The following is a 26,033-nucleotide window of genomic DNA, read 5'->3' on the forward strand; positions in this document are numbered from 1 at the left end:
GTTCCTCTCGCAGTACCGCTACAATATCTTGTATCGGTCCACTGCTAAGCACGGAAACGCCGATGCGTTGTCCCGTTTGCCTGTTGCTGAGGATAGAGCATTCGATTCCTCCGAACTTGCTTGCATGTTCATTGATTCGGAAACCGATGACGTGGTCGAATCGTTTCCGATTGATTTTCGGCGTGTAGCTACAACCACAGCTGCCGACGCTGTCCTTGCTACCGTTCTGCGTTTCGTTGCTACGCAATGGTCCTTGTCAAAGTCACGGATCGAGGATCCGTTGATTCGCCGATTTTTTGCTCACAAGCAGAGACTTTTTCTACAACGTGGTGTTTTGCTGTTGCGTTCTGATAATGATCAGTCCAGGGTCGTGGTCCCACGTTCGTTTCAGTCCTCTGTCTTACGGCTTCTCCACCAAGGACATTGGGGTATAGTGAGAACGAAACAACTTGCTCGTCAGCACTGTACTTGGTTCGGAATCGATGCTGCGATTACGAATATGTGCTCTTCTTGCATGGCGTGTGCCACACAACAATCCGCACCACCGTGGAAATTCTTTGCATGGCCGAAAGCCAGTTCCCCTTGGCAACGCTGACACATAGATTTTGCTGGTCCCTTCTGGAATGCTCGATGGTTGGTACTGGTCGATTCCTTCAGTAATTTTCCTTTTGTTGTCCGGATGTCTTCCACGACGTCTTCTGCCACCATCCAAGCGTTATCCGCTATCTTTTGCATTGAAGGTCTACCACGGACTATTGTTTCCGACAATGGCCCACAATTCATGTCCGCAGAATTTCAGTCATTCTGCAAGGCCAATGGTATTCAACATCTGACGTCCGCGCCGTTTTCGCCAGAGTCAAACGGTGCCACTGAACGTTTGGTCAGGACTTTCAAGTCACAGATGTTGAAGCTGAAAGAGTCGCATTCTCGGGACGACGCGTTATTGCACTTTTTGTCGTCGTATCGCTCTCAGCCTCGAGATGGTCGCTCGCCGGCTGAGTTGCTTCACGGTCGCCCTCATCGCACCTTGATGTCTTTGCTCCATCCGCCGCATCAGGTTCCTGTGCAGCGGCAGACACCTGCTTTTGCCCCAGGCGACGTTGTATACTATCGCAACTATCGAGGTTCACGGCGTTGGCTCGAAGGGCGCATTCTTCGCTGCCTCAGCCGCGCGATGTATCTGGTTTTGGGGGCCTCTGGTGAGGTGCGTCGGCATCTCAATCAGCTGCGCCTCTGTCGTCGCACGGGATCTGCCGCTCCCCGTCTGCTTTCAGCGACGGTGCCGTCCGGTCAGCGCCCTGGGGACCCATCTACTGGCTCGCCTCAGCCCCAGGTGTTACCGACGCTGCCTTCCATTTTGCCCCATGGCGACGCGCCGCCGCCGCCGCCGCCACCTGTTCTCCCGCCGACGACGCCCGCAGTGGACGCGTCGCTGCAACCGCCGGGCGCCTCCCTGGGTCACGCGCCGCCAATCGCTTCCAGTGACCAGTTGTCCTCCGCCATGGAACTCTTGCCCGCTCCGGACCATATGTCGTCTTCGCCCGTCGGGTGCCCCAACTCGATGGAGGTCGACTCTTCGGCCCCTCCTGACTCTATACGGGCGCATACACCGCATGTTGGCGTGCACCCTGTACTAGGTTTTCAGGCGTTTTCTAGCTCCCCTCGGACCGAATGGCAGGGTGCGGTTGGCACAGCTTCGCCTGTTGTTAGGCTCCCCACCTCGTCGCATACGTCAACATGGGGTCACCCCACGGCGGGCGGAAGCCTTATAACACAACCGTTCGCCGGTTTGCGGGGGAGGAATGTGGTGTCACCGCCAGACACCACACTTGCTAGGTGGTAACCTTTAAATCGGCCGCGGTCCGTGAGTATACGTCGGACCCGCGTATCGCCACTGTCAGTGATTGCAGACCGAGCGCCGCCACACGGCAGGTCTAGAGCGTCTTCCTAGCACTCGCCCCAGTTGTACAGCCGACTTTGCTAGAGATGGTTCACTGACAAATTACGCTCTCATTTGCCGAGACGATAGTTAGCATAGCCTTCAGCTACGTCATTTGCTACGATCTAGCAAAGCGCCATTATCATTTGCTATTTATCTTGTGATGCATGTACCATCAGACCGATGTTCACCAATTATGGATTAAAGTTAAGTATTCCAGAAGCTACGTACTTTTCTTCCTACTATAAACTCCTATAACTGTTCCAGACCTCACGCCAGCCTGCGTGAGCTTAGACGCGTGCCTTTCGGCTACCAATCATAGTGACTTGGCTGTCTTTCCAAGTCACAACATCCATCCACACTGTAGAGCCCAGATCTAATTTAAAAGACGGAAAGGCTTAAAGAATTGTGTGAGATTTAGTTTCACCCTTCTAATCTTTCCTGCTGTTACAAGTTCAAGTGTATCAGAGCAAACAATTCAGCGCACATTGTTGGCCATGGGAGTCTGCAGCAGATGGCTCTTAACGTATTCCAACGTTACCTAGCGACATCGTCAGTCACGATTGCAATAGACACAGAATCGTCAAAACTGGTCCGTGGGTCAATGCAAACGCATCACATCGTCTGATTAATTACATTTCTTGTGACCATGTCGCTGATCATGTCCGGAAACGTTGTCATGTAGGGGAACGGCTCCCGGAAACATGCACCGCACCACGGACGAAAGCCTTTGGGGGACAGTATTATTATATGGAAACATTCTACAGGACTGTCGTGCACTTTTGATAGTGACGAAAGCGTTATGACAGCTGCGGATTACGTGACTTCTTCGCGGACAGCCTGCATCCCTTTCCACTTGATGTCTTCCCCAAGCGCAACTGCATCTTCCAAAATGGTAACAATTAGCGGCGTAAGGCCAGAATCGTGCCACACCCCTTTGACGAACATGACAATGAACTTAAGTTCCGTAGCACGCCTTACCTTAAGCTGTAGTCACCAAATTCACTGGTCTGAAATCGATGGAGCACTACTATGACACTACTGAGTGAGAGTCCCATGCCCACAAAACACAAAGACCATAATTTGGCGTAAAAGCGTGGCCTATGGATAGATCAGTTGCCACAATGGATTTGTCGAATCCATGACACGTATTGCGTTCCGAGGGTGGACAACCGCGTTGCGCCGGCCACTATGACCGAGCGGTTCTAGGTGCTTCAGTCCGGAGCCAGGGCGCCTGTTACGGTCGCAGGTTCGAATCCTGCCTCGGACATTATGTGTGTGATGTCCTTAGGTTAGTTAGGTTTAAGTAGTTTCTAAGTTTAGGGGACTGATGACCTCAGATGTTAAGTCCCATAGTGCTCAGAGCCATTTGAACCATTTTTTCTAACGAAGTAATGAGTGCTATCGACAGGAATCTCAAATTGACTCAATCTTACCAAAAGCCATTTGAACCATTACATTTTAAATCCTCTCTACTTCGACCATCTTCAGTTATTTTGCTCCCCAAATAGTAAAACTCATTTACTACTGTAAGTGTCTCATTTCCTTATCAAATTCCCTCAGCCGATTTAATTCGACTACATTACATTATCTTTGTTTTGCTTTTGTTGATGTTCATCTGATATCCTCCTTTCAAGACACTGTCCATTCCGTTCAGCTGCTCCTAAGGTCCTTTGCTGTCTCTAACAGAATTACAATGTCATCGGCGAACCTCAATGCTTTTATTTCTTCTCCATGGATCTTAATTCCTACTCAGAATTTTTCTTTTGTTTCCTTTACTGCTTGCTCAATATATAGATTAAGTAATATCGGGGATAGGCTACAACCCAGTCTCACTCCCTTCCCAACCAGTGCTTCCCTTTCATGTCCCTCGACTCTTATAACTACCATCTGGTTTCTGTACAAATTGTAAATAGCCTTTCGCTCCCTGTTTTTGACCCCTGTCACCTTCAGAATTTGAAAGAGAGTATGCCAGTCAACATTGTCAAAAGTCTACAAATGCTAGAAACGTAGGTTTGCCTTCCTTAATCTATCTTCTAATTATCGATAGTGAATATTAATTACCAACGGCTGGGCAAGTGACGTGAACTCTCTATCCCTCCATTGTTTAGCCAAGGAAGGAACAGGATTACAAGCAGGAATTTCAGCAGAAACTTTTGTCTATTCATAAAGTCTTTGCTAATTTAATTAAAATGATTCGTCAACAATACTATCCTAGTATCTGGAGGTGGACGTCAGAGTTTGTGAGTCGTTATATTCCATCGGGCAACCGGTAACAGGACAATATTCCTCAGTGGTAGGTTTGATCGTCTGCTGTGGTCGTGTTTGACTCTTATGCTCAATACACATGGTCTACATGCCCTGACCATTGTATGACATGCTGAAACTGCAAGAAATACGAATGACATCCACCTTACGCAAACCAAGATCATTCCTCACTAGGATTGGGTTCTATCAAAATTACGGTTCCGTAGTTTTGGTATACTGCATAAATGATGTTTTATATGGTGGGATTATCGGCAGTGCTGGTGGCATTGTTAGGATAAAAAGCAGAAATGAATGCATAAGAGAGAGACTGGGAACCGACGACTTCTCGTTTTTTGTCTGCTTGTTTGTTTTACAATTAATTATAACCGGATATTATTAAGCGTTTGTCCAATATGTATTTCACATATTTACAGAATATAAATTGCATTTTATAAGTAATAAAATTTATATTGTCACGCAGAAGAAGGTGTAATTACATGAATGACGAAAATTAACTTCACTTAACGAAGGTTTATTCTGCACTTGCACATACAAAAGCGCGGAGCGAACTGCCTCCGGCCAGAACACATACGGTACATATATAGTTACAGAACATTCCAGTACAATCATTCTTGACATTTGTGGATACTTCTAGAATGTACACGAACCGAACATAGAAATTAAAATTTCACTGTATTGAACTCACGGCCCTCCACGCAACAGTGTAGTATCGTAACCACTAAACCACGGTGACTGTGCTACCCAACTTCCTCTGCGACAATATATATACAATGGTTATGTAATTATTGTTATTATTTTGTTCTCCACAGGACTTTTTACGATGAACAAGGGCGAGATTTCCTGTTATTATTCATAAGTACGAAAGTTGTTTTTGAATAACATAAACATATTTTGTATACGTTGGAAGAAGTATTGAAGCGATGTTTGATATAATATCGTTTTGCGTTCTTTTTATTGAAACTTTCTGTTGAGTAAATTGTGGTTTGTTGCGTTGTATGATAAATCTGTATTGTTTCCTTTATTTATACTGTAACAACCGTCTGCTTCCCGTTACAAAAGAACAATTTCCTAATAAAATCTGAATTAAATGATGGAAATTTCAGTTTTGCAACTAATTTCGTTTATTTTTAAATAACAGGCACGATGATTATTGTGTGTAACAAAAATGTCCCGTAAGTTGCCCAGCGCTTTATATATCCTCACTTAGTTAGTAGACAATTCACCGCCTCCTGTTTTTAGGGCAATCTAGTAAAAAATTGATCGCATGCGTAAAGAAAGCAATCGTTATGAGGTAACGCCAGATAGGTACGCAACACACTTAAGGTACAGGTAAAGGTGCGTACCATATTAACTGAATAAAGCTACTATGAAAACTACCGTATCCTACGCTTACTTTTAATGTTCTACAGTATGCCACGGTAGTTATGCAACTTCGTTCCTTACGCTATCTGCAATAGTCAAAATAGCCGTACATGGTACACCATGTTACAGTGTGGCGTGCTACGGAATTGTGCCCTGTGGATTTCAGCACGTACACAGACTGCAGGCAGAGAACCGGAGACAGTACAAAAACTTAAATAAGGTGCTTGGTTTGTTCGATGTTACAGTCGGAACATAGTTACTACACTATGTACAGCGGCGTGTTGACAGAGGACTTACCAGCCGAGTGAGGTAGCGCTGTCGTTAGCAGACTGGAGTCGCATTCGGGAGGACGACGGTTCAAACATGCGTCCGATCTTCCTGATTTAGGTTTTCCGTGATTTTCGTAAACCACTTCAGCCAGATGCCTGAACGGTTTCTTTCCAAAAGGACACGGCCGATTGCCTTCCACATCCTTCCCTAGTCCAAGCTTCATCTCTAATGACCTCGTTGTCGACGGAACGCTAAACACTAATCTCTTCCTCCTCGTCCGCAGCTCGTGGTCTCGCGGTCGCGTTCTCGCTTCCCGAGCACGGGATCCCGGGTTCGATTCCCGGCGGGGTCAGGGATTTCCACCTGCCTCGAGATGACTCGGTGTTTGTGTTGTCCTCTTCATTTCATCATCATTCATGCAAATGGCAAGATTAGACTGGAAAAAGGTTAGGAATTTGTACGGGCGCTGATAACCGCGCACTTGAGCGCCCCAAAATCCAAACATCATCAGCACATCATCATCCTCCTCCTTAGGACTCACCAGGTAGAATAGTGGTGAGTAGACTCCGAAGGCAGCGACGGCGGCGGCCAGCATGAGCAGCTGCACGGCGCGGATGCGCAGCGGCGTGAGGTCGAAGAAGGGCTGCTTGGGCTGGCGGTGCTGCGGCGTCTTCTTCAGCTTGACCTTCTTGCGCTGGTTCTTCAGGTGCTGGATGGCGCGCCGCTGCGGGTGGTACATGGACGCCGAGCGGTACAGCATGCCCAGGAAGAAGGCGGCGCACAGCAGCACCGTCACCGCCTGCAGGCCCAGGCGCCAGCCCCACTGCCTGCCGGAAGACCACCGCTCATTCAGCTGTCCCGCCAGAGGGCGCCCACTGCTTACTGGCAAAACTCAATGTTCTAGTTATAGCGCTGCGTCATGGTGCCTAAAAATATCACTTTATTTACTTTGCAATCCTTGCACATTGCAAAGATCACCGAAGTTAAGCGCTGTCGGGCGTGGTCGGCACTTGGATGGGTGACCATCCAGGCCTTCATGCGCTGTTGCCAGTTTCGGGGTGCACTCAGCCTCATGATACCAATTGAGCAGCTACTCGACCGAATAGTAGCGGCTTCGGTCAAGAATACCATCTTACGACCGGGAGAGCGGTGTGCTGACCCCATGCCCCTCCCATCCGCATTCTCCTCCGAGGATCACACGGCGATCTGATGGTCCCGGTTGGCCACTCGTGCCCTGAAGACGGAGAGAGAGTGTACAGGGCGAACAAATAAAAGTGGCCTGGACGAGTGGATACGATTGGACGCGAATGTACCGGGTGATCAAAAAGTCAGTATAAATTTGAAAACTTAATAAACCGCGGAATAATGTAGATAGGTAAAAATTGACACACATGCTTGGAATGACATAGGGTTTTATTAGAACCCAAAAAAAAAGTATTGCTAGACACGTGATAGATCTCGTGCGAGTCGTTTTGTGATGATCGTGTGCTCAGCCGCCACTTTCGTCATGCTTGGCCTCCTAGGTCCCCAGACCTCAGCATGTGCGATTATTGGCTTTGGGGTTACTTGAAGTCGCAAATGTATCGTGATCGACCGACATCCCTAGGGATGCTGAAAGACAACATCCGACGCCAATGCCTCACCATAACTCCGGACATGCTTTACAGTGCTGTTCACAACATTATTCTTCGACTACAGCTATTGTTGAGGAATGATGGTGGACATATTGAGCATTTCCTGTAAAGAACGTCGTCTTTGCTTTGTCTTACTTTGTTATGCTAATTATTGCTATTCTGATTACATGAAGCGCCATCTGTCGGACATTTTTTGAACGTTTGTATTTTTTGGTTATAATAAAACCCCATGTCACTCCAAGCATGTGTGTCAATCTGCTCCTCTCTATCTACATTATTCCGTGATTTATTCAGTTTTCAAATTTATACTAACTTTTTGATCACCCATAACGAGACCCCATGACGCGCACACCACGTGTACTCACGACACGTGAGCCACACCAGTTCAGAGCATAATGCGGTCTGTGTCAGCATGAATGGAGCAGTGAAAAGGTGACGATGGTACTCAGTTTGCAGCGGGTGTTCATTATGGAAAGTTTCGTGACAACAAAGACGTGGAAACGGTGTGGCAGGTGTTTACTGAGACGTTTAATGGTGTCAAAGTACCTTGCAGAACAATGCGGATGAGACTGCAGCAAGCAGTCCAGCTTCGATCCGCATTCAGCAACATGCTGACCAGAGCCCAGACGGGAAGACATGAATGGTGGTAACTTTCAACGTCTTTTATATCAGGTTAGTGCTGTATTTCCTTTCACCTCCTGTGTTTCTTTTTATATGGGAACTGGGTTCCCTGGGCCACATTTATTTGCTCCGCCCAGTGTTATGAGTGGTTATAATGAAAGTGCAGTTGTTCACAGAAATTCAGTGTGGTCTATTACTCTCGTAAGACAGCGAGACATGGTAGATATGCTAATGTGTTAACTAGGAACCGACCTACACTAGAAAAAAATTAGTTCCAATTTTGGCCACCTGGTACAAATCTGGCGCTGTACGCCATCTCGCCCCCGGTGTTCATATTAAACAAACTGGGTAAGTGGCGGAGGCGTTTGTCACTTATTTGACCTTTTCTGCCTACATCCCATTCTTAATCCATTACATACGGAAATATTTCTATACGTTTTCCTTGCACTGACGCTGCCAGATATGAACCTAGTTGTCAAGACTGAAACTAATTTCTTCCCAATGTAAATTGGTTCTGCATTAACGCATTATAATATCTACCAAGTTTTGTTGTACTTTAGTTACCATAACCCAGTATTTTTGCCCACCCGGCTACCCGCGCGGTCTAGCGCGCTGCTTTCCAAGAGGAAAGCCGTGCCGGTTTCCGACACGAATCCGCTCGGCGGATTGGTGTCGAGGTCCGGTGTTCCGTCCAGCATGTGTGTGGTTTTTAGGGCGGTTTTCCATCTACCTCGGCAAAAGCGGGCTGGTTCCCCTTATTCCGCGTCGGTTCTACTACATCGGTGATTGCTGCGCTGACACTATCTCCACGTTCAAATGGTTCAAATGTCTCTCAGCACTATTGGACTCAACATCTGAGGTCATCAGTCCCCTAGAACTTAGAACTACTTAAACCTAACTAACCTAATGACATCACACGCATCCATGCCAGAGGCAGGATTCGAACCTGCGACTGTAGCGGAGGAGCGGTTCCAGACTGAAGCGCCTAGAACAACTTGGCCACAGCGGCCGGCTATCTCCTCGTACGCGTACACCATAATTACTCTACCACCCAAACTTTGGGGTTACACTCGTCTGGTGTCAGACGTTCCCAGAGGGTGGGGGGGGGGCACTGGGGGCCGAACCGCACATTAACCCTAGTTCGGTGTCGAGATGCGGTGGAGTGGGTGGACTACTGTGGCCTGTTGTGGGGTTGTGAACCATTGAAGGCTATAGCGGGACAAAGCCTCTTTGTCATTTCTAGGTCCCCAGTTCAATACACAATATACAATACACATCCCTAGTATTTTTCTGAATATAAACGTATCTTATTACTTTCTTGGTAATGATCACTAAATGATGTACAATAACGTGTATTTCTGATAAAATAAAAAAAAACAGTATTGTAAAATAATGTAGCAGTAACGCTGATAAAGTAAGGGATCTCGCATTACGTACAATCAAAAGACATTATTGAGAACAGACTTTGATTAAGCACTGATTAACAGTATGGCTCTAACATCGTTGAAGCACGTGCGTGTACAGGTAAGAAGGAGAGCTGTTATTGAACACTGAACGAGCATGAACGAATACTGCTAGAGTATGTAATGAAGTGCAGTGTCGTTGTAGTACCCAAAGTGAAGGAAGATACTGTTTCTTTTTAATGAGCGAGCATATATCTGGGTCACATCTCGTAGTTTAATCAAGAAGGACTGCCACATGAAATAATGGAAGAAGAGTGCAGTGTCGCCATGCATTTCTGAAGGAACTATGCATCATAATTCGGAATAACACTGCCACAGCATTATCGTATTTATCCGCCGACACCGGGCAAAAACTTTCAAGTTAAATTTCACCCCTGTAAGGGAATATATATTATGGGTGTACGAATTCAGGTTGTATAAATATGGTTGATGACACATAGAAGTTTCGGTCTGGACGTGTGTCGTATTCAGATAGCCAAATAGTAAGGCGACGGTTCGGGATAAGCGGGAAATCTGGGTTCGAGTCCCGGTCCAGCACAAATTTTCACCTTCGTCATTCTGTTATACAGCTGATGGTTGTCCATATTCGCAACTTCGAATATATTTCATATGCTGTGAATGAATCTCAAATCTTCGAGAATCTACTCCATCATTTTCAAAAGGGACATATTTATTGGCAGCCTGATTCGTGACCTCTTTACCAACGGTAACTCAGAAACATCCCCTTAGAAAAATTAATGAATTACTGTGCTGATAAACCTCTTCTGTTATTTGATTTTCAAACAGCTGAGCAAAACTGAACGTACTCAGACATTTCTCTCATTACTTATTCTGATCAACAGTAAACTGACACACAATATTTTTAGCGCAACGCAAACTGACTTTCAATAATCCCTACAAGAGAATGGCCCTGACTAGCAATAACCTTTACGTTTCATGAATCACTTACCTCACAGAAATCTTCGTTACTCCAACTACTGCAGTACAGCGAGCGCCACTACTGCTGGCGGTTCACCCCCTCAACTGCACAACGCTACGCACTGTTCACATCCAACTGCCCAACACTACAATAGCGAATATTCCAAGAGTGACGACCAGCCACAGATTGCGCACAGCACAGTCAGTGATATTCATACAGAGCGCTACGTGGCGTTACCAACATAAAAACCTAAACAGCCTACTTACAAATCATCGTTTCGTCTTAGTCTCCGGTCTGCCGAAGCAGGAGTGCAGGTGAATATTCTGAATCGAAATACTTGGCTGGCCGGGTCTGTGTTCCGAAACGACTACGGCTGGAACTGAGTGAAGCTATTTAGAAGAAGACTGGAATATTAATCTCCAAAATATGTTGCAATAACAACAACACATAGAAGAACGAAATGTACCGTACCAGCTGAGAAAGTAGCACCTGGCCTAAACAGAACGTTCAGACGCTGGTACGCTCTATCACTATCAGAAGTCATACAGGGCTCAGAAAGTTCTACTTTCAAGGAAGAAGAACTGGTAGAGAACTTGGGTAGGTTATTTGGGAATATCTTTATACCAATAGAAGGCATGGATAGTATAGGAAACAGTCCGTAAAGAGCCCAAGTACACTGAAAATGTAGCAAATAAGGTCTCTAAGAGACTTATAACATTTCACCATGGAATCTACCGGACTACTCATATGACATATCAGACAGAAGGATTAAGTCACTGTTGTCAACCCTTCCACCACTAGAGACAAATATATACTTTAAACGGAGGCGATTTTTGCACAATTATGCGGTCTAATTGTTGGAATAGCGGGAATTACCGAAAGGCTATTGAGTGCTAAATTCTCTTTAGAGGTCATTTCTATAGTAACATTACGTAGTTTGTGTGCTGCGCTTTCCGTGTCATCCAATAAAATGATACGAATTTGCCGTCCGGTTACAGAAGATCAGCTGCTGTGTCTTCTAAGTGAAATTTACGAGGAATTCTCCATACCCAATCCAGCTCATTATGGTTGGACAGATAGTGATGCCAATAAGCCTGTAAGTCAATCGGTCATTAGAAATATTAAAAACATTAATGAACCAGAAAACTCTGAACCAGTAAATGCATATCTAGATTTTGATCTTGCTATCGCGTCCTCCTCCGATTCCGAAGAAGAGCTTGAGCATATGGCTGACAAATCTGCTACAAGACACGAAACAGATGATTTTAGATGGAAGACTCTCATTTGGACCGCAAACTCTATAATTTCCATAACAGTCACTCCGATTGCGAAATTATATATTAAGATGATTCATCTGCTGTATTTGACTGTTTAACATGAGCACTGATCAGATTTACTGTTTCTTTACCGTATATTTTCTGATGGTTCAATTGAGAAAAATGAAATAACACTTATTGGGCCAAAGATAAATCACTATCTACTCCAATGTTTGCGCGGGTCATGACAAAAAATATGTATCTTCTGTTACAATTTGTTGATAACAATGAGGATCCTGGAGATAGATAAAGCTGGAAAATTGTGGAGCATCTAAGAAAAGCATTTCCAGATTTGACGTAAAGTTATTTTGTGTTGTGTGATTGTGAAACTGGATGTGTTCTTGACTTATTTATGTGGGTGCAGCAACGGGCGTAAAGAAAAAGAAACTGGTTTTACTGTAAATTTTAGAACACCTGGAATCATTATTCTTACCCCTCAAGAATGCTACCTTGGTAAAGGTCACGCAGTGTATGTTGACGACTGGTACACTAGACCGGCGTTATTTTCTTATCTGTACTACAAAGCGATTAATGCTTGTGGAACTCTAAGGAAAATGGTAAAGGAATTCCTGCATTTAAAAGAAAAAAAACCTTAAAACAGGTGAGATCCATTTTATGCCTACATATAAATTTCTTGCTCTCAAGTGGCAGGACAAGCAGGAAGTGGGGATGCTTTCAACTCTTGACCAAAACGAAATTACAGGGACTGACTGATTTGACAGAAGTACAAATGAAGCAAAACGTAAATCTGCTTCCATCGTAAGTTACACTGAACATATGGGGGCCGTCGACAGCAGCAAGATGATGCTAAGTTCAGTTAAATGTGTACGAAAAACTATGAAATGGCATGAAAAATATTTTTTTCATTTTGTGGATCTGTCTTTGCTGAAGGCGCGTGCGTTATATAAAACTGAAAGAGGAAGAAATATTTCAGTATCTGGTTTTCAGTGGGCACTCGTCAGGGAAATCCTAGGGATTCACCACCGATCGTAAAAAGAGGGCCGGAGTTTGGCTGATGGTGATAATCGCTTAAGAATGATTTACCGCCACCTCATCTCGTAAATCCTAGGAACATCAAAGAAGAAGACCGGGCAGAGAAAAGGTGTGTTGTATATGCAAAATAGGACAAATGAAGTGACGCTAGATACACGTGTATAAAATGATATGCCCATTTATTTTTGAAATTTTGTTTCGAAGGAACATCACACTTTGAGGTGTTGCTAATGTATTAATTTGTCTATTGTTTCTCCTAATAATGTAACTTCTTGAAAAAAGTATTTCTCTACAAATGTTTCAAAAAGGAACAATTTAACATGATAATACCGCATTTTTCGTCATAATTTTCTCTCAATCATAACGATAGGCTGCTAGAGTTGTACATGTAGCCCACATCTCGTGGTCGTGCGGTAGCGTTCTCACTTCCCACGCCCGGGTTCCTGGGTTCGATTCCCGGCGGGGTCAGGGATTTTCTCTGCCTCGTGATGGCTGGGTGTTGTGTGCTGTCCTTAGGTTAGTTAGGTTTAAGTAGTTCTAAGTTCTAGGGGACTTATGACCACAGCAGTTGAGTCCCATAGTGCTCAGAGCCATTTGTACATGTACGCATCATTTGAAAATTGTGCGCGCGCCGCAAGCGGCCATTCAGAGTAAATGGTCAATGTAAGGGTTAACATGTGATGTTTAAGAGATGCTATCATAGGATATACAACGTCAGTCATAGAAAATGTTCCAAAAGTCTATTAGACACCTTGAAAACGTGCTACTTCATCAGACCCACCAGGTAAATTAGTTGATGTGGAAATAAGCCCCATTGTTTCTAAGAAAACTAACATGTTACTAATTTTGTATGGCTGTCGCAACTTCCCAGTGACCACACAGGTACGTGTTTCCCGCACTATCCAGAATGTTTCTAGAAATCAATCAGGATGTCAAGTGGGGATTGTTAGTGATCAATACGTTCTGATGCAGTAACTAGATCTTGTAGTTTATCTGACTGCAGTCATTCAAAGGCGTCACACTTCTTGTGTAAGATCTGTGAATAGATCTAATTCAGGCTAGTAACCTTTATATAAATAATGTCACTATAAGTGTGGGAAGTTTCCAGGTTCAAAATAAGTTTCCTCTACACACCGTACTATTACTACGTCACTGCCTGAAGTGTTTAAGAGACGGCCGTGACAATGCTAGACGAAAAATTACAAATAATTTTGAAGTTGCAAATTATTGGCTGTTGTTCTGTAGCACTATTCCTACTAAGTACGAGCAATGGGGTGACACAATTAACGGAATAAATCAAATCGGTTGAAAGGTATGAAACGTGTTTTTCCAGATGAGTAGTGTGTCTTCCTTTAGTGTCTGTGTCACTGGTGGTATTTTAACTTGTGATTGTTCTGTGATACCTCTCGTTCACTCACTACAGAGCTCTCTCTTATTTCTTACCTGTCCTCATTGCTTTAGATTAATATGTATACAAAACGTTCCACATTATTCTCTCCGAAGAATTTCGTCGAGTAGAAGACATAATTATACACAAAAAATCTAGAAACAATGTTCTTTTCCCCTCTAGAGCAATTGTTTATAAATATAGTGGTAATCAAGGGCAAACAACTTCAACACTTCTCTGGTCGCAGAAATCCGAAAGCCTAGAGGTATGAAAATCCAGGAACATTAAGCATGTCTTCCTACTGTGTACGTATGTGGCGATAAAAGTCTTTGCACAGGTCATGCAACTGACGTAAATTATAGGCCGTTGGTTGGTAGGAGCGGAGATGGCGCCCGACAGCTTCATAATTTTATTCCGTCAGATTCAGATCTGGCGAGTTTGGTGCCTACAGAAAAAACGTCCCACGAAACAAGAGTTCACTGTAGCTCCTCTAACAACTATAGCTCGTTTCTGGGCTAGTAACACGGACAGTTATCCTGCTGGAAACGTCGCCGTCGGGGAAGATATCAAGCCTGAGAGGATGCAAGTGGTCTGCAAGAATTTTCATGTAGCTCACTCCTGTGACAGTTCCCATGGAAACTTAGATAAATGTTACCCACAGCATAATACTGTCCTCATTATCCTACCTCTGTAACGCGGTGAATATTTCGTGCAGCCAATCTTCTGGATGAAGATAAAGCATGTGATAAGAACGAAAGGAAAAAAAAATTACGGGTCACTTCCACCAATTTCCGCATATGTTACGAAAAGCAGACAGTCCTACGTCAGCCCCTGAAAGACATTTCTGCGATTGACTAGAAGCGTAATTTTCTCAGTGTTCTGAAATGCAGTTTGTGTTTTCCTGATCTGGTCACTAAAATTGGTTTGAGCTAACTTTTATGGAAAAGAATTGGACAATATTGTGTTTCTGTGATTGGTCAAAACTGTTTTACTGCATTAATCAAAACATTCTTTCAAGTAAGTTAAAATTGTATGGCGTCACAGATATGCTAAATAATGTTCAGGTTTTTTCTGTTTTACCGGAAACAAAATATGCCAGTTCGAAATAAACTATCAGTTGTCATTTGTTCCCAATACCGTTTGTCTTCTTTGGGCGTATTGGGTTATCAGTTACATTACGAGGTGCATTCAAGTTCTCCGATTTTTTTTCTCCGGACTGGAAAGACATAGAAACATGTACATTGTTTTAAAATGAGGCAGCACCGTACGGCAGATGGAATTTTAGCGCCAGCGGCGAGAATGAGAACTGTTTTAAGCGTGCAATCATTCATTTTCTGAATTTGCGTGGTGTGAAACCAATTGAAATTCATCGACAGTTGAAGGAGACATGTGGTGATGGAGTTATGGATGTGTCGAAAGTGCGTTCGTGGGTGCGACAGTTTAATGAAGGCAGAACATCGTGTGACAACAAACCGAAACAACGTTGGGCTCGCACAAGCCGGTCTGACTACATGATCGAGAAAGTAGAGAGAATTGTTTTGGGGGATCGCCGAATGACTGTTGAACAGATCGCCTCCAGAGTTGGCATTTCTGTGGGTTCTGTGCACACAATCCTGCATGACGACCTGAAAATGCGAAAAGTGTCATCCAGGTGGGCGCCACAAATGCTGACGGACGACCACACGGCTGCCCGTGCGGCATGTTGCCAAGCAATGTTGACGCGAAACGACAGCATGAATGGGACTTTCGTTTCGTCGGTTGTGACAATGGATGAGACGTGGATGCCATTTTTCAATCCAGAAACAAAGCGCCAGTCAGCCCAATGGAAGCACACAGATTCACCGCCACCAAAAAAATTTCGGGTAACCGCCAGTGCTGAAAAAGTGATGGCGTCCATGTTCTGGGACGGCGAGGGTGTAATCCTTTCCCATTGCGTTCCAAAGGGCACTACGGTAACAGGTGCATCCTACGAAAATATTTTGTAGAACAAATTCCTTCCTGCACTGCAACAAAAACGTCCGGGAAGGGCTGCGCGTGTGCTGTTTCACCAAGACAACGCACTCGCACATCGAGCTAACGTTACGCAACAGTTTCTTCGTGATAACAACTTTGAAGTGATTCCTCATGCTCCCTACTCACCTGACCTGGCTCCTAGTGACTTTTGGCTTTTTCCAACAATGAAAGACACTCTCCGTGGCCGCACATTCACCAGCCGTGCTGCTATTGCCTCAGCGATTTTCCAGTGGTCAAAACAGACTCCTGCCGGCCGTGGTGGTCTAGCGGTTCTAGGCGCTCAGTCCGGAACCGCGCGACTGCTAAGGTCGCAGGTTCGAATCCTGCCTCAAGCATGGATGTGTGTGATGTCCTTAGGTTAGTTAGGTTTAAGTAGTTCTAAGTTCTTGGGGCCTGATGACCACAGATGTTAAGTCCCATAGTGCTCAGAGCCATTTGAGCCAAAACAGACTCCTAAAGAAGCCGTCGCCGCTGCCATGGAATCATGGCGTCAGCGTTGTGAAAAATGTGTACGTCTGCAGGGCGATTACGTCGAGAAGTAACGCCAGTTTCATTGATTTCGGGTGAGTAGTTAATTAGAAAAAAAATCGGATTCCTTAGAACTTGAATGCACCTCGTATTAGAATGTCCTGGATTAAATATCCAATGTCTCCACTACCTCTGATCAAGTGAGGGCATGTGACATCGCTGATGGTGATCAGTCTGTCGGGATGGGATGTTAAACTTGCTAGCCCCCTTGGTTCTATTCACGACGAGTAGTCTATGTGCCGGCACTGAGTTCCACAGTCTCCCTTCGCATTATCCTCAACAAAGCAAATGCAACACTACGCTGAACAAGCAGCCATTACAGTCATCCAAACGACACACTCCGTACCACGTTGGAGGAAGGCAATGGCATAAGACTTCCACTAGGACTGCCTTGCCTAGAATGACGGTGCAGGATTTCTATATCTAGTACCTACGCTCGTTTCCTGGGTATGGGACTACTCTGACATGATTACACCTTACGTTTGCTTAGTTCACATATTATTCAAATTTTACGCAAATGGAGTTTCAGAAAGAGCTGCTGGTCTTGGTCTCTGGCATGACGTACACGTAACTTATGCAGATATTACATTACATTACATTTATCATTCTTCATGGATCCCTTGGTGAGGAGTCTCTGGGATATGGAAAGAGTCAGTTTTTTTTTTTTTTACTTTTTTTCACTCAGATACAACCACAATGCAGACAGAGTTATGAGCTGTAATCCTTTTGAAGATATTCGTCGATGAAGTAGAAGGAGTTGACCAACAGGAAGTTCTTTAATTCACTCTGAAACCGATCTTTATCACTTACGAGACATTTGATATGCTCTGGTAAGTTATTGGATATATGAGTACCCATGTATTTGACTCCTTTTTGTACTAATGCTAAGCTTTTATAGTCCTTATACAGATTGTTTATGGTTTTGGTATTATAATCAGTATTTTATTTAAAAAGAGACGTTGGAAATGACAAAGGACATCGGTGAGTATATGTACTGAGAAGTAGTAGTTAGAATACCAAGTTTCTTACAGAGGTCTCTGCATGATGACCTAGGACTGACACCAGATATAATTCTATTGACTTGTTTCTGAATTTTGAAAATGTTCTCTTTGTGAGAGGAGTTTCCCCAAAAGATGATTCCATAACTCATTAGTGAATGGAAGTAGGCCGAATAAACTAACTTTTTCATTTTTAAATCACCTATTTCTGCTAGCACGCGTACTGAAAATATAGCTAAACTAAGACGTTTCATTAAGTCTAGAGTGTGAGTTCTCCAATTTAGTTTGTGGTCAATTTGTAACCCTAAAAATTTGACACTGTCTACAGTTTAAATGTCATTGTTTGAATATATTATACGTATAGAATAAGGTATTCTTTATGAGGTGCTAAACTGTATGTACTGGGTCTTGTCAAATTTCAGTGACAATCCATTTGCTGTAAACCACCCATTGATACTTACAAATATTTCATAATCTGATTGCTCAATGAGATCATGGGTACTGTTTTTAATACCAATACTTGTATCATCTGCAAACAAGATAAAATTTGCATTTTGTGACACTGCATATCGAAGGTCGTTAATATATAATAAGAACAGCAAGGGACCTAAAATAGAGGCCTGGGGCACCCCTGGTCTGATGGTTTCATATTTTGAATGACTGTTGTTATGTGGTAAGCCTGATACAGACACACATTGTTTTCTATTAAAAAGGTAGGATGAGAACCATGAGCCTGCTACTCCTGTTATCCCACAATATTTTCACTTATGTATAAGGATATCATACTTAACACAATCAAAAGCTTTAGCCAGATCACAGAATATTCCAAGTGGTAGTGAATTTTTATTTATTGATTCTAAAATATCATCTGCAAAAGTGAATATAGCTTGATCAGTTGACAATCCTTTCTGAAATCTAAACTCATTGTGAATGAGAATATTTGTCTGTACTAAGTGTTTATAAAGTATATTGTACATAACCCTTTCGCACACTTTTGAAAATATTGCCAATAATGAAATAGGACGGAAGTGTTCCACTTATGATTTGTCTCCTTTTTTGTGTAATGTTTTGACAATAGCATATTTAAGTCTATCTGGGAAAGTACCATTGTGGAGGGTTTCATTACGTAAGTAACTCAGTATATCACAAAGTGATATCCTGTGACGGCTATTACAATTTTATTTTGACAAGTGCCTCTACCTATGGTAATTTACAAGTGGGCATTCATTGTGAAGAACGCTATATGTAACCTGGTTGCTATCTAAAGCCATGCCTTTGGAAAAATCTTGTTTTGTCAATTTTGTATGTGACCAGACCCGCACAGCTTCATCTAACCTAATGTACCATCAAGTGATGTAACAAGACCCACTCCTTCTGAAGAATATATTTCTTCAAATATCAAAACCTAGGTCAAAGGCTAGTAAATCTTTGTTTGCAATTGTTTGATTTTGCAACCTCTTCATTCATTGAACTGTGGAAGGTCTCATAATTTGAAACCGAGTAAGGTGGTGCAGGGTTATCTCACTAGACTCTCATTCGAAAGGACGATAGTTAAAAATCTGCTTCTGGACATCCAGTTTTAGGTTTTGCGTGATTTCGGTAAGTCGCTTTAGGCAAATGCCAGAATGGATCCTTTGAAAGGGCACGGCCGATTTCTTTCCCAATTCTTCAGGCAGCCAGAGCCTGTGCTCTGTCTCTAATGACCTAGATGTCGACGGTACATTGAACCCTAATCTTCCTTCCTTACTCCATTATTTCAACTAGCAAACCTGTAAGATACGGGAGAGGGAAGCATAAGTTGGCTGAGCTTCCCGCAGAAAAGGTACACTGTGGCCACCGGGTCACAAAGTAAGATCCCTGTGGTTGCTGGTGCCACAGAGGTACCATTTTTCGGTTAGTATCAGGATTTAGGCAACCTGTTTTGAAAGACTGAGAAATAACAGTAGAGCCCCATAAAATGCTTAAGAACGCACAAAAAAGTAACTTTAGATTATTTCATAAAAATATTGGATGACAGTAATAAGCAGAACTAACTGTGTCGTTCAAAAGTTTGGAGGGCTCTGGAAGGACAGACATTCTGCACCTATCTGAGTACCACATATCCACTGGGTTAGGTTTCAGTCTAGCATAGTAAATGAAAAGCATCAGATGGATTTTGTTCTATAGTATTACTTTTATTGTGTTAACCACTTCTCGGCTTACAAGGCCATCTTCAGATATTTACTGAGTTATGACTTACGCAGTAAATGTCTGAAGATGGCCTTTAATCCGAAAACCGGTTAACACAATAAAACTAATACTGTATATCAAAAGAAAACTCGTGCTTTTCATTTATTACAATGTTGTTCCATCAAGAACGAACGGAAGATTCAGTTAACACTCTAGCGTCTTGCTCATGCAAAATTAGTACGGGGAAAAGGATTTGTTACATGTATTATGACCGAACAGAAGTTCAGAAACACTGAGACACGTAGAGTTTGAAACGATGAGCACAGAGAAGTGTGCGCTTGAAAATTAATGCTGAAAAATAGTTCTTTTTAATTATAACTATATATCTGTCCACACTGAGATATTTATAGTTATATGCGAGTGCAGTCTTTCTCGGCGAATTTTATATATGAAGTCTTCACGGGTTGTCAGCCGGGTAGCATCATCGTCTCGTAGCGACGTTTCGATGGAATGCGTCTCCATCATCTTCAGGCGAAGTGTCGGGATATCGTCGGTCGCGGGCTTATATCTCTGCTGGACCGCTCTCCGCTTCCGGCGGCCTGCCAATCACGCGCCCGCGGAATCGCCATATGCGCCTGGATCGGCCGGGGTGGGGGGGGGGACGCGTGGGCGGGGTTCGAGTCCCGGCGTCCGGCTTTTGGCCTTCTACAGGTACGTTGACGATACCTTTGTAATTTAGCCACACGGCAGGGACAAACTGCTAGAGTTCCATCAATACCTCAACAACATACATGGAAATATTCAATTTACCATGGAGATAGAAAAGAACAGAAGCTTAACCTTTCTGGATATCCTGATAACAAGAAACATGGACGGCACGCTGGAACACGCAGTGTATAGAAAGAAAACACACACGGACCTCTATCTTAACGCCAATAGCTGCCACCACCCTGCGCAACGCAATGATGTACTCAACACTTTAGTGTACAGGGCCAGGTCCATCTGCGATAAGGGAAGTCTGCCAGGAGAATTGTAACACCTAAAGGACACCTTCAAGAAAAATGGATACAGTGAGACACAAACAAGGAGAGCTCTGAAGAACGACCACAAGAAGAGAGAAGAGAGACCGGATGAAGACGAAGCAATGGGCTGTGCGTTCTTGCCATACGCGGGTCCTCCGCTGTCCAAGATCGCGAGAATTCTCAAGAAACATAAAGTGAAGACCGTTTTCCGCGAAACAGGAAAAATCAAAGACCTTCTCGGTTCAACCAAGGATCCACTAGGTCTGACGGCACCAGGTGTGTACAAGATCGGATGCGAATGTGGGATGCAATATATAGGACAGACGCAGCGTTGCATCTCAGAGCGCCGCAGTGAATACTTTAGGCATGTACGCTTGGGTCATACCAACAAATCTGATGTGGCGGAATATGGTATTGACGAGAAGCACACCTTCGATTTCGAGGACTCAAAGAAAATATGCAGTACAAACGGTTTTAGGGACTCAGTAATCAAAGAGTCCATAGAAATACGGTTGCACGACAACCTAATCAACCGCGACAGTGGCTACCATCTCAGCACAGCCTGGGAGCCTGCAATCAGGAAAATCAGAGAAGAACGTTCCGTTCCACCAAGGGCCGCGGACGGAGCAGACAGAGACGGACGCCGGGACTCGAACCCCGCCCACGCGTCCTCCCCACCACCGGCCGATCCAGGCGCATCAGGGGATTCCGCGGGCGCGTGAATGGCCGGCTGCGGGAAGCGGAGAGCGGTCCAGCAGAGATATAAGTCCACGACCGACGATATCAAGACACTTCGCCTGAAGATGATGGAGACGCATTCCATCTAAACGTTGCTACGAGACGACGATGCTATTCGGCTGACAACCCGTGAAGACTTCACATATATTTATAGTTGTTTATAATAAATCTAGACTCATTACTGTGCTATCTGTCACGCAGCAGCAAACAGTTTGTGCTAACTTTAGTGTAGATTTACTAAAGGCCTCTGACAGGGAAAATGATATCGAAACCTTGTTTGGATCCTACAACTTTAGCTCAGTAATTAACTTTCCAACGCAGGTAGATAAAGACGGTGGGGCCCTAATTGATAATGGTTCGTTTGCCGAGGCTGAAAGTAAGAAAACAACAGTTTACCAAGTAATATACGCTCTCTCTGATGTTGATGCATCGTCAGTAAGCATAAATAACATAGAGCCTTACAAAATGGAACTTCTAACTGGATATCAGTTTTTTATAAATCAGTTTTCTGACTGGTTTGATGCGGCCCGCTGCAAATCCCTCTCATGTGCTAAACTTTTCATCTGAGAGTAGCAACTGGATCCTCTGTACTCAATTATTTGCTGAATGTATTTAAATCTCTGTCTTCTTCTACAATTTTTACCCTCTACAGCAGCCTCTGGTACCATGGAAGTTATCCCCTTTCACTTAACAGATGTCCTCTCATCTGTCCATTCTACTTGTCAGTATTTTCCTCGCCAATTCTGCGGAGACTCTCCTCATTTCTTACCTTATCCGTCCACGTAATTTTCTACATTCTTCTGTAGCACCACATCTCAAATGCTCTCCTTCTCTGGTTTTCCCACAGACCGTGTCTCACTAACACACAACGCTCTGCTTCAAACGTTCATTCTCAGAAATTTCTTCCTTAAGTTAAGACCTATTTCTCATAACAGCACCTTCACCTGATCCTCTTTGCTCCGTCTGTCATTGTTAATTTTGCTGTCTAGATAGCAGCATTCCTTAACTTCGTCTTCTTCGTGATCACCAATTGTAATGGTGATCTCCTCGCTGTTCTCATTTCTGCTGCTTCTCATTACTTCCATCTTTCTTCGATTTACTCTCATTGAACTCATTAGACTCGCCATTCCATCCAACACAACCTGCATTTCTTCACTTTCACTGAGGATAACAATGTCATTGCGGATTTTATCACTATTAGACTTTCCCTCTGAAATTTAATCCCATTCTTGAACCTTTCCTTTCTTTCCTTAATTACTTCTTCGATATATAAATCGAACAGTGGGGCGAAAGACTACAACCCTGTCTTATAAACTTTTTAATCCGAGCACTTCTTCCTTGGTCTTCCAGTCTCATTGTTGCCTCTATGTTCTTGTCCATATTGTAGATTACTCGCCTTTCCCTATAACTTACCCCAATTTTTCTCAGAATTTCGAACATCTTACACCATTTTACAGTGTCGAACGCCAACTGCAGGTCAACAAATCCTATGAAGTGTCTCGATTTTTCTTGAGTCTTGCTTCCATAATCAACCACAACGTCATAACTGCCTCTCTCGTGCCTTTAACTCTCCTAAGGCAACACTGATCGTCATATAACAAAGTCCTCAGTTTTCTTTTCCATTCTTCTGTATATTGTTGTTGTCAGCAACTTGGATGCTTGAGCTATTAAGCTGATTTTATGATATTCCGCCAAGGATTTTAGAAATTGCTATGGAATGTTGTGTATCCCTCCTGCCTTACTTCATCTTAAGTTTTCAAAAGCTCTTTTAAATTCTGAGCCTAATACTGGATACCCTTGCTCTTCCTTGTCGACTCCTGTTTCTTCTTCTGTCACATCGACAGACAAGGCGTCCCCTCGCAGAGGCCTTCAATGTACTCTTTCCACATATGCGCTCTCTCCTCAGCATTTAACAGTTAAAACCCAATAGGTAATGACTCCAGGGCTAATGCTTTTAAGAATAATTTACAAAAGATGACGTGCAATAAAATTTATGATGAGCCAAATGCTAACAAAAAATTTAATCTATTCCATGACAAGTTAATATCATTATTTCAAAACAGCTTTCTGAAGAAACTAGTCAGAAAGGACAAAGCCATGTTAGAAAATCTATGGATCACTAGAAGTATTAAGCATTTTGTTAAAGGAAAATGGAAATGAATCAGTTGGATAGAACAAGTAGAGATATGGCAATAGTTCCACACTACAAAAACTACTCCAATAACTAAGAAAAGTAGGACATAATGCAAGAAATCAGAAATTTCGACAATAGACTAAAAGCTACATGGAATGTAGTCAAACGAGAGACATGGCAAGCAGAGAACTGCACATTATCACTACTGAACTGAATGGACGGGCTATAAATGATGAGGCACATGTAGCAAACATGTTTAATAATCATTTCTTAAACATAGTGGAAGGAGTATGGACAAAGAGGAGAACAGAAAAATAGCAACAGCATGTTGAGAAAGCAACTCAGACTCAGTCATATGAATGTACAGCCAAGTTTTCCGTCTAAAATTAAGAAATGCATATATTTCTCCAAAAATATAACCTCATCTGGATTTGTTGCTTGGGGATAGTTTCGATTGTGTTTCCGATAGATACTAGGTATTTGTGCCTATATGATAAGCGTTGTGTTATCTGAAATATATAATGCGTTGTAGGGAAGCAGCCTACTCACAACGTATAAAATTCACATCAGTCTTTCTATTGTGTGCCAGCCTAGTCCGCTGTAACTAGCTCTGACGTCATAAATGTTGCGCAATACTTTAAAAATCAAGTAGATAACCTGAAACGTTTCTAGCATGTCAGGAGTAATACAAAATCTATATGTGTTGAACATCAGTTCAATAACATTAACCATTTTCGAGATTTGGACGTTTTTCTGTAAAAATCATTGGTGCAACAGAAAAGAGCTAGAAACTTAAAAATTTATATTTAGATTCCTTTTGCATAATAATTTAGAAGAAACAGTATTCTGGATCTCACAAATTAAAATTTTAGTTGAAATTCATGATTTTCTGGTTTTTGTCTTAAAAATTAAGGAAGCAAGATAGATTAAGTAGGCGAATAAATAAGGCTAGGATGTTTAAATTTAAGTAGAAGGGAGATCCGCTATGATCATAAAGATGTGAGAAGTTTCAACTGAATAACTATAAAACTACAGCGGTAGCGTAACTCCAAAGGGCAAGTTCAGAGCTCGTGTACTGCGTGTAGTGTAATTAAATTAATTCTCTCGCCCAAAATATTTGACGTAGCCACGTCAGACTTTTATTATGATTACTTACCTGTGTGCTGATTGCACATTTAAATTGAGAGCTTCATCGGCCATCAGCAAAGGAAGCAATGATTTATTCGATAACTTAAAGTGGTGCATTACTAGTCGGGATAGCGGATTTGATCAGGCGTTCCCTTAGCCGTCCGCACCACGGCTTTATAATTATGTAAGAACGCTGTGCGAGAATAAAAGGCCCCAGTTCTCTCCAGACGTTGATTAGCGCACCACCTGTGCCGCGAGTCGCGTCGCGTCAGTGTCATTGCTATAAACAGCGTCGGATGCCGTAATAAGTTACTCGGGATACGCGTAACCATGAAATCGTTTTCGAGTGAAATGTTAATTCTGGGATGACGTTAATGATCTATCTTCAGTTTGCGTATGTCATATTTTCACGTTCCGTCCTGGGACTGACATTCTACCATCATTTAGCGTGGCGTTTGATGAACATTATCATCAAATTATGGCGAGCATTCACTTAAACATTTAATTCGAACAGTTATAATTGCATCAGCGCATTAGCCTCTGAACTGCTCTGGTAGTTGGATTGTGTGGATTCTGTTTTGGTCTGTGACTTTCAGAATATAGTGAACATTTTAGAGAGAATCGTTTTTGATTATGAATCCCAGGCAATCTCCTAATTCCTCAGAGCTATAGGCTGTAGCTATAAATGTATTTCTCAGATGAAGTGGGCACTAGGAATTCTAATTACAGGCTTCACGTTTTGCTAATCACTTTCTGGTTGCCAATATTGTAGTTAGAGAGCCAGTGTTGAGAACGGCAGACAACAGCTTTAAATAAATAATAGGAACATTTAATAACAATAATTCCACCTGCCACCCCACATATGGTGAATCGGCCGGGAAATGCATCTTTTCTACATTACATTTATATTCTACATTTTATAACACTAATTCCACCCGCTGCCCCACAGCGTCACTAACCCATGGCATTTGTTTTCACGGAAACTGAAATACGCCGCTGTTAAACCCCTCTGTAAGGAAGGTGACATGAGAGATGTTAATAACTACAGACCAGTTTCACTAATGACATCATTTTCTAAAAGCATTGAGAAGGTGGTGTATTCTAGAATAGTGTCTCACCCAAGCAACAACA

The 26,033-nt window shown here is 43.1% G+C and overlaps 1 protein-coding gene across 1 annotated transcript in view; it reads right to left on the reverse strand.

The window, feature by feature from the left end:
• The window catches only part of LOC126159814 (monocarboxylate transporter 2-like), a 181,882-nt gene that overhangs the window by 40,698 nt on the left and 115,151 nt on the right, over window positions 1–26,033 (reverse strand). The window contains exon 5 of the mRNA XM_049916625.1: window positions 6,381–6,666. Coding sequence (XP_049772582.1) covers window positions 6,381–6,666 — 286 coding nt within the window. The remainder of the gene's footprint in view (window positions 1–6,380; window positions 6,667–26,033) is intronic.

This window comes from Schistocerca cancellata, chromosome 2 (assembly GCF_023864275.1).
Source record: "Schistocerca cancellata isolate TAMUIC-IGC-003103 chromosome 2, iqSchCanc2.1, whole genome shotgun sequence".
Taxonomy (NCBI): domain Eukaryota; kingdom Metazoa; phylum Arthropoda; class Insecta; order Orthoptera; family Acrididae; genus Schistocerca; species Schistocerca cancellata.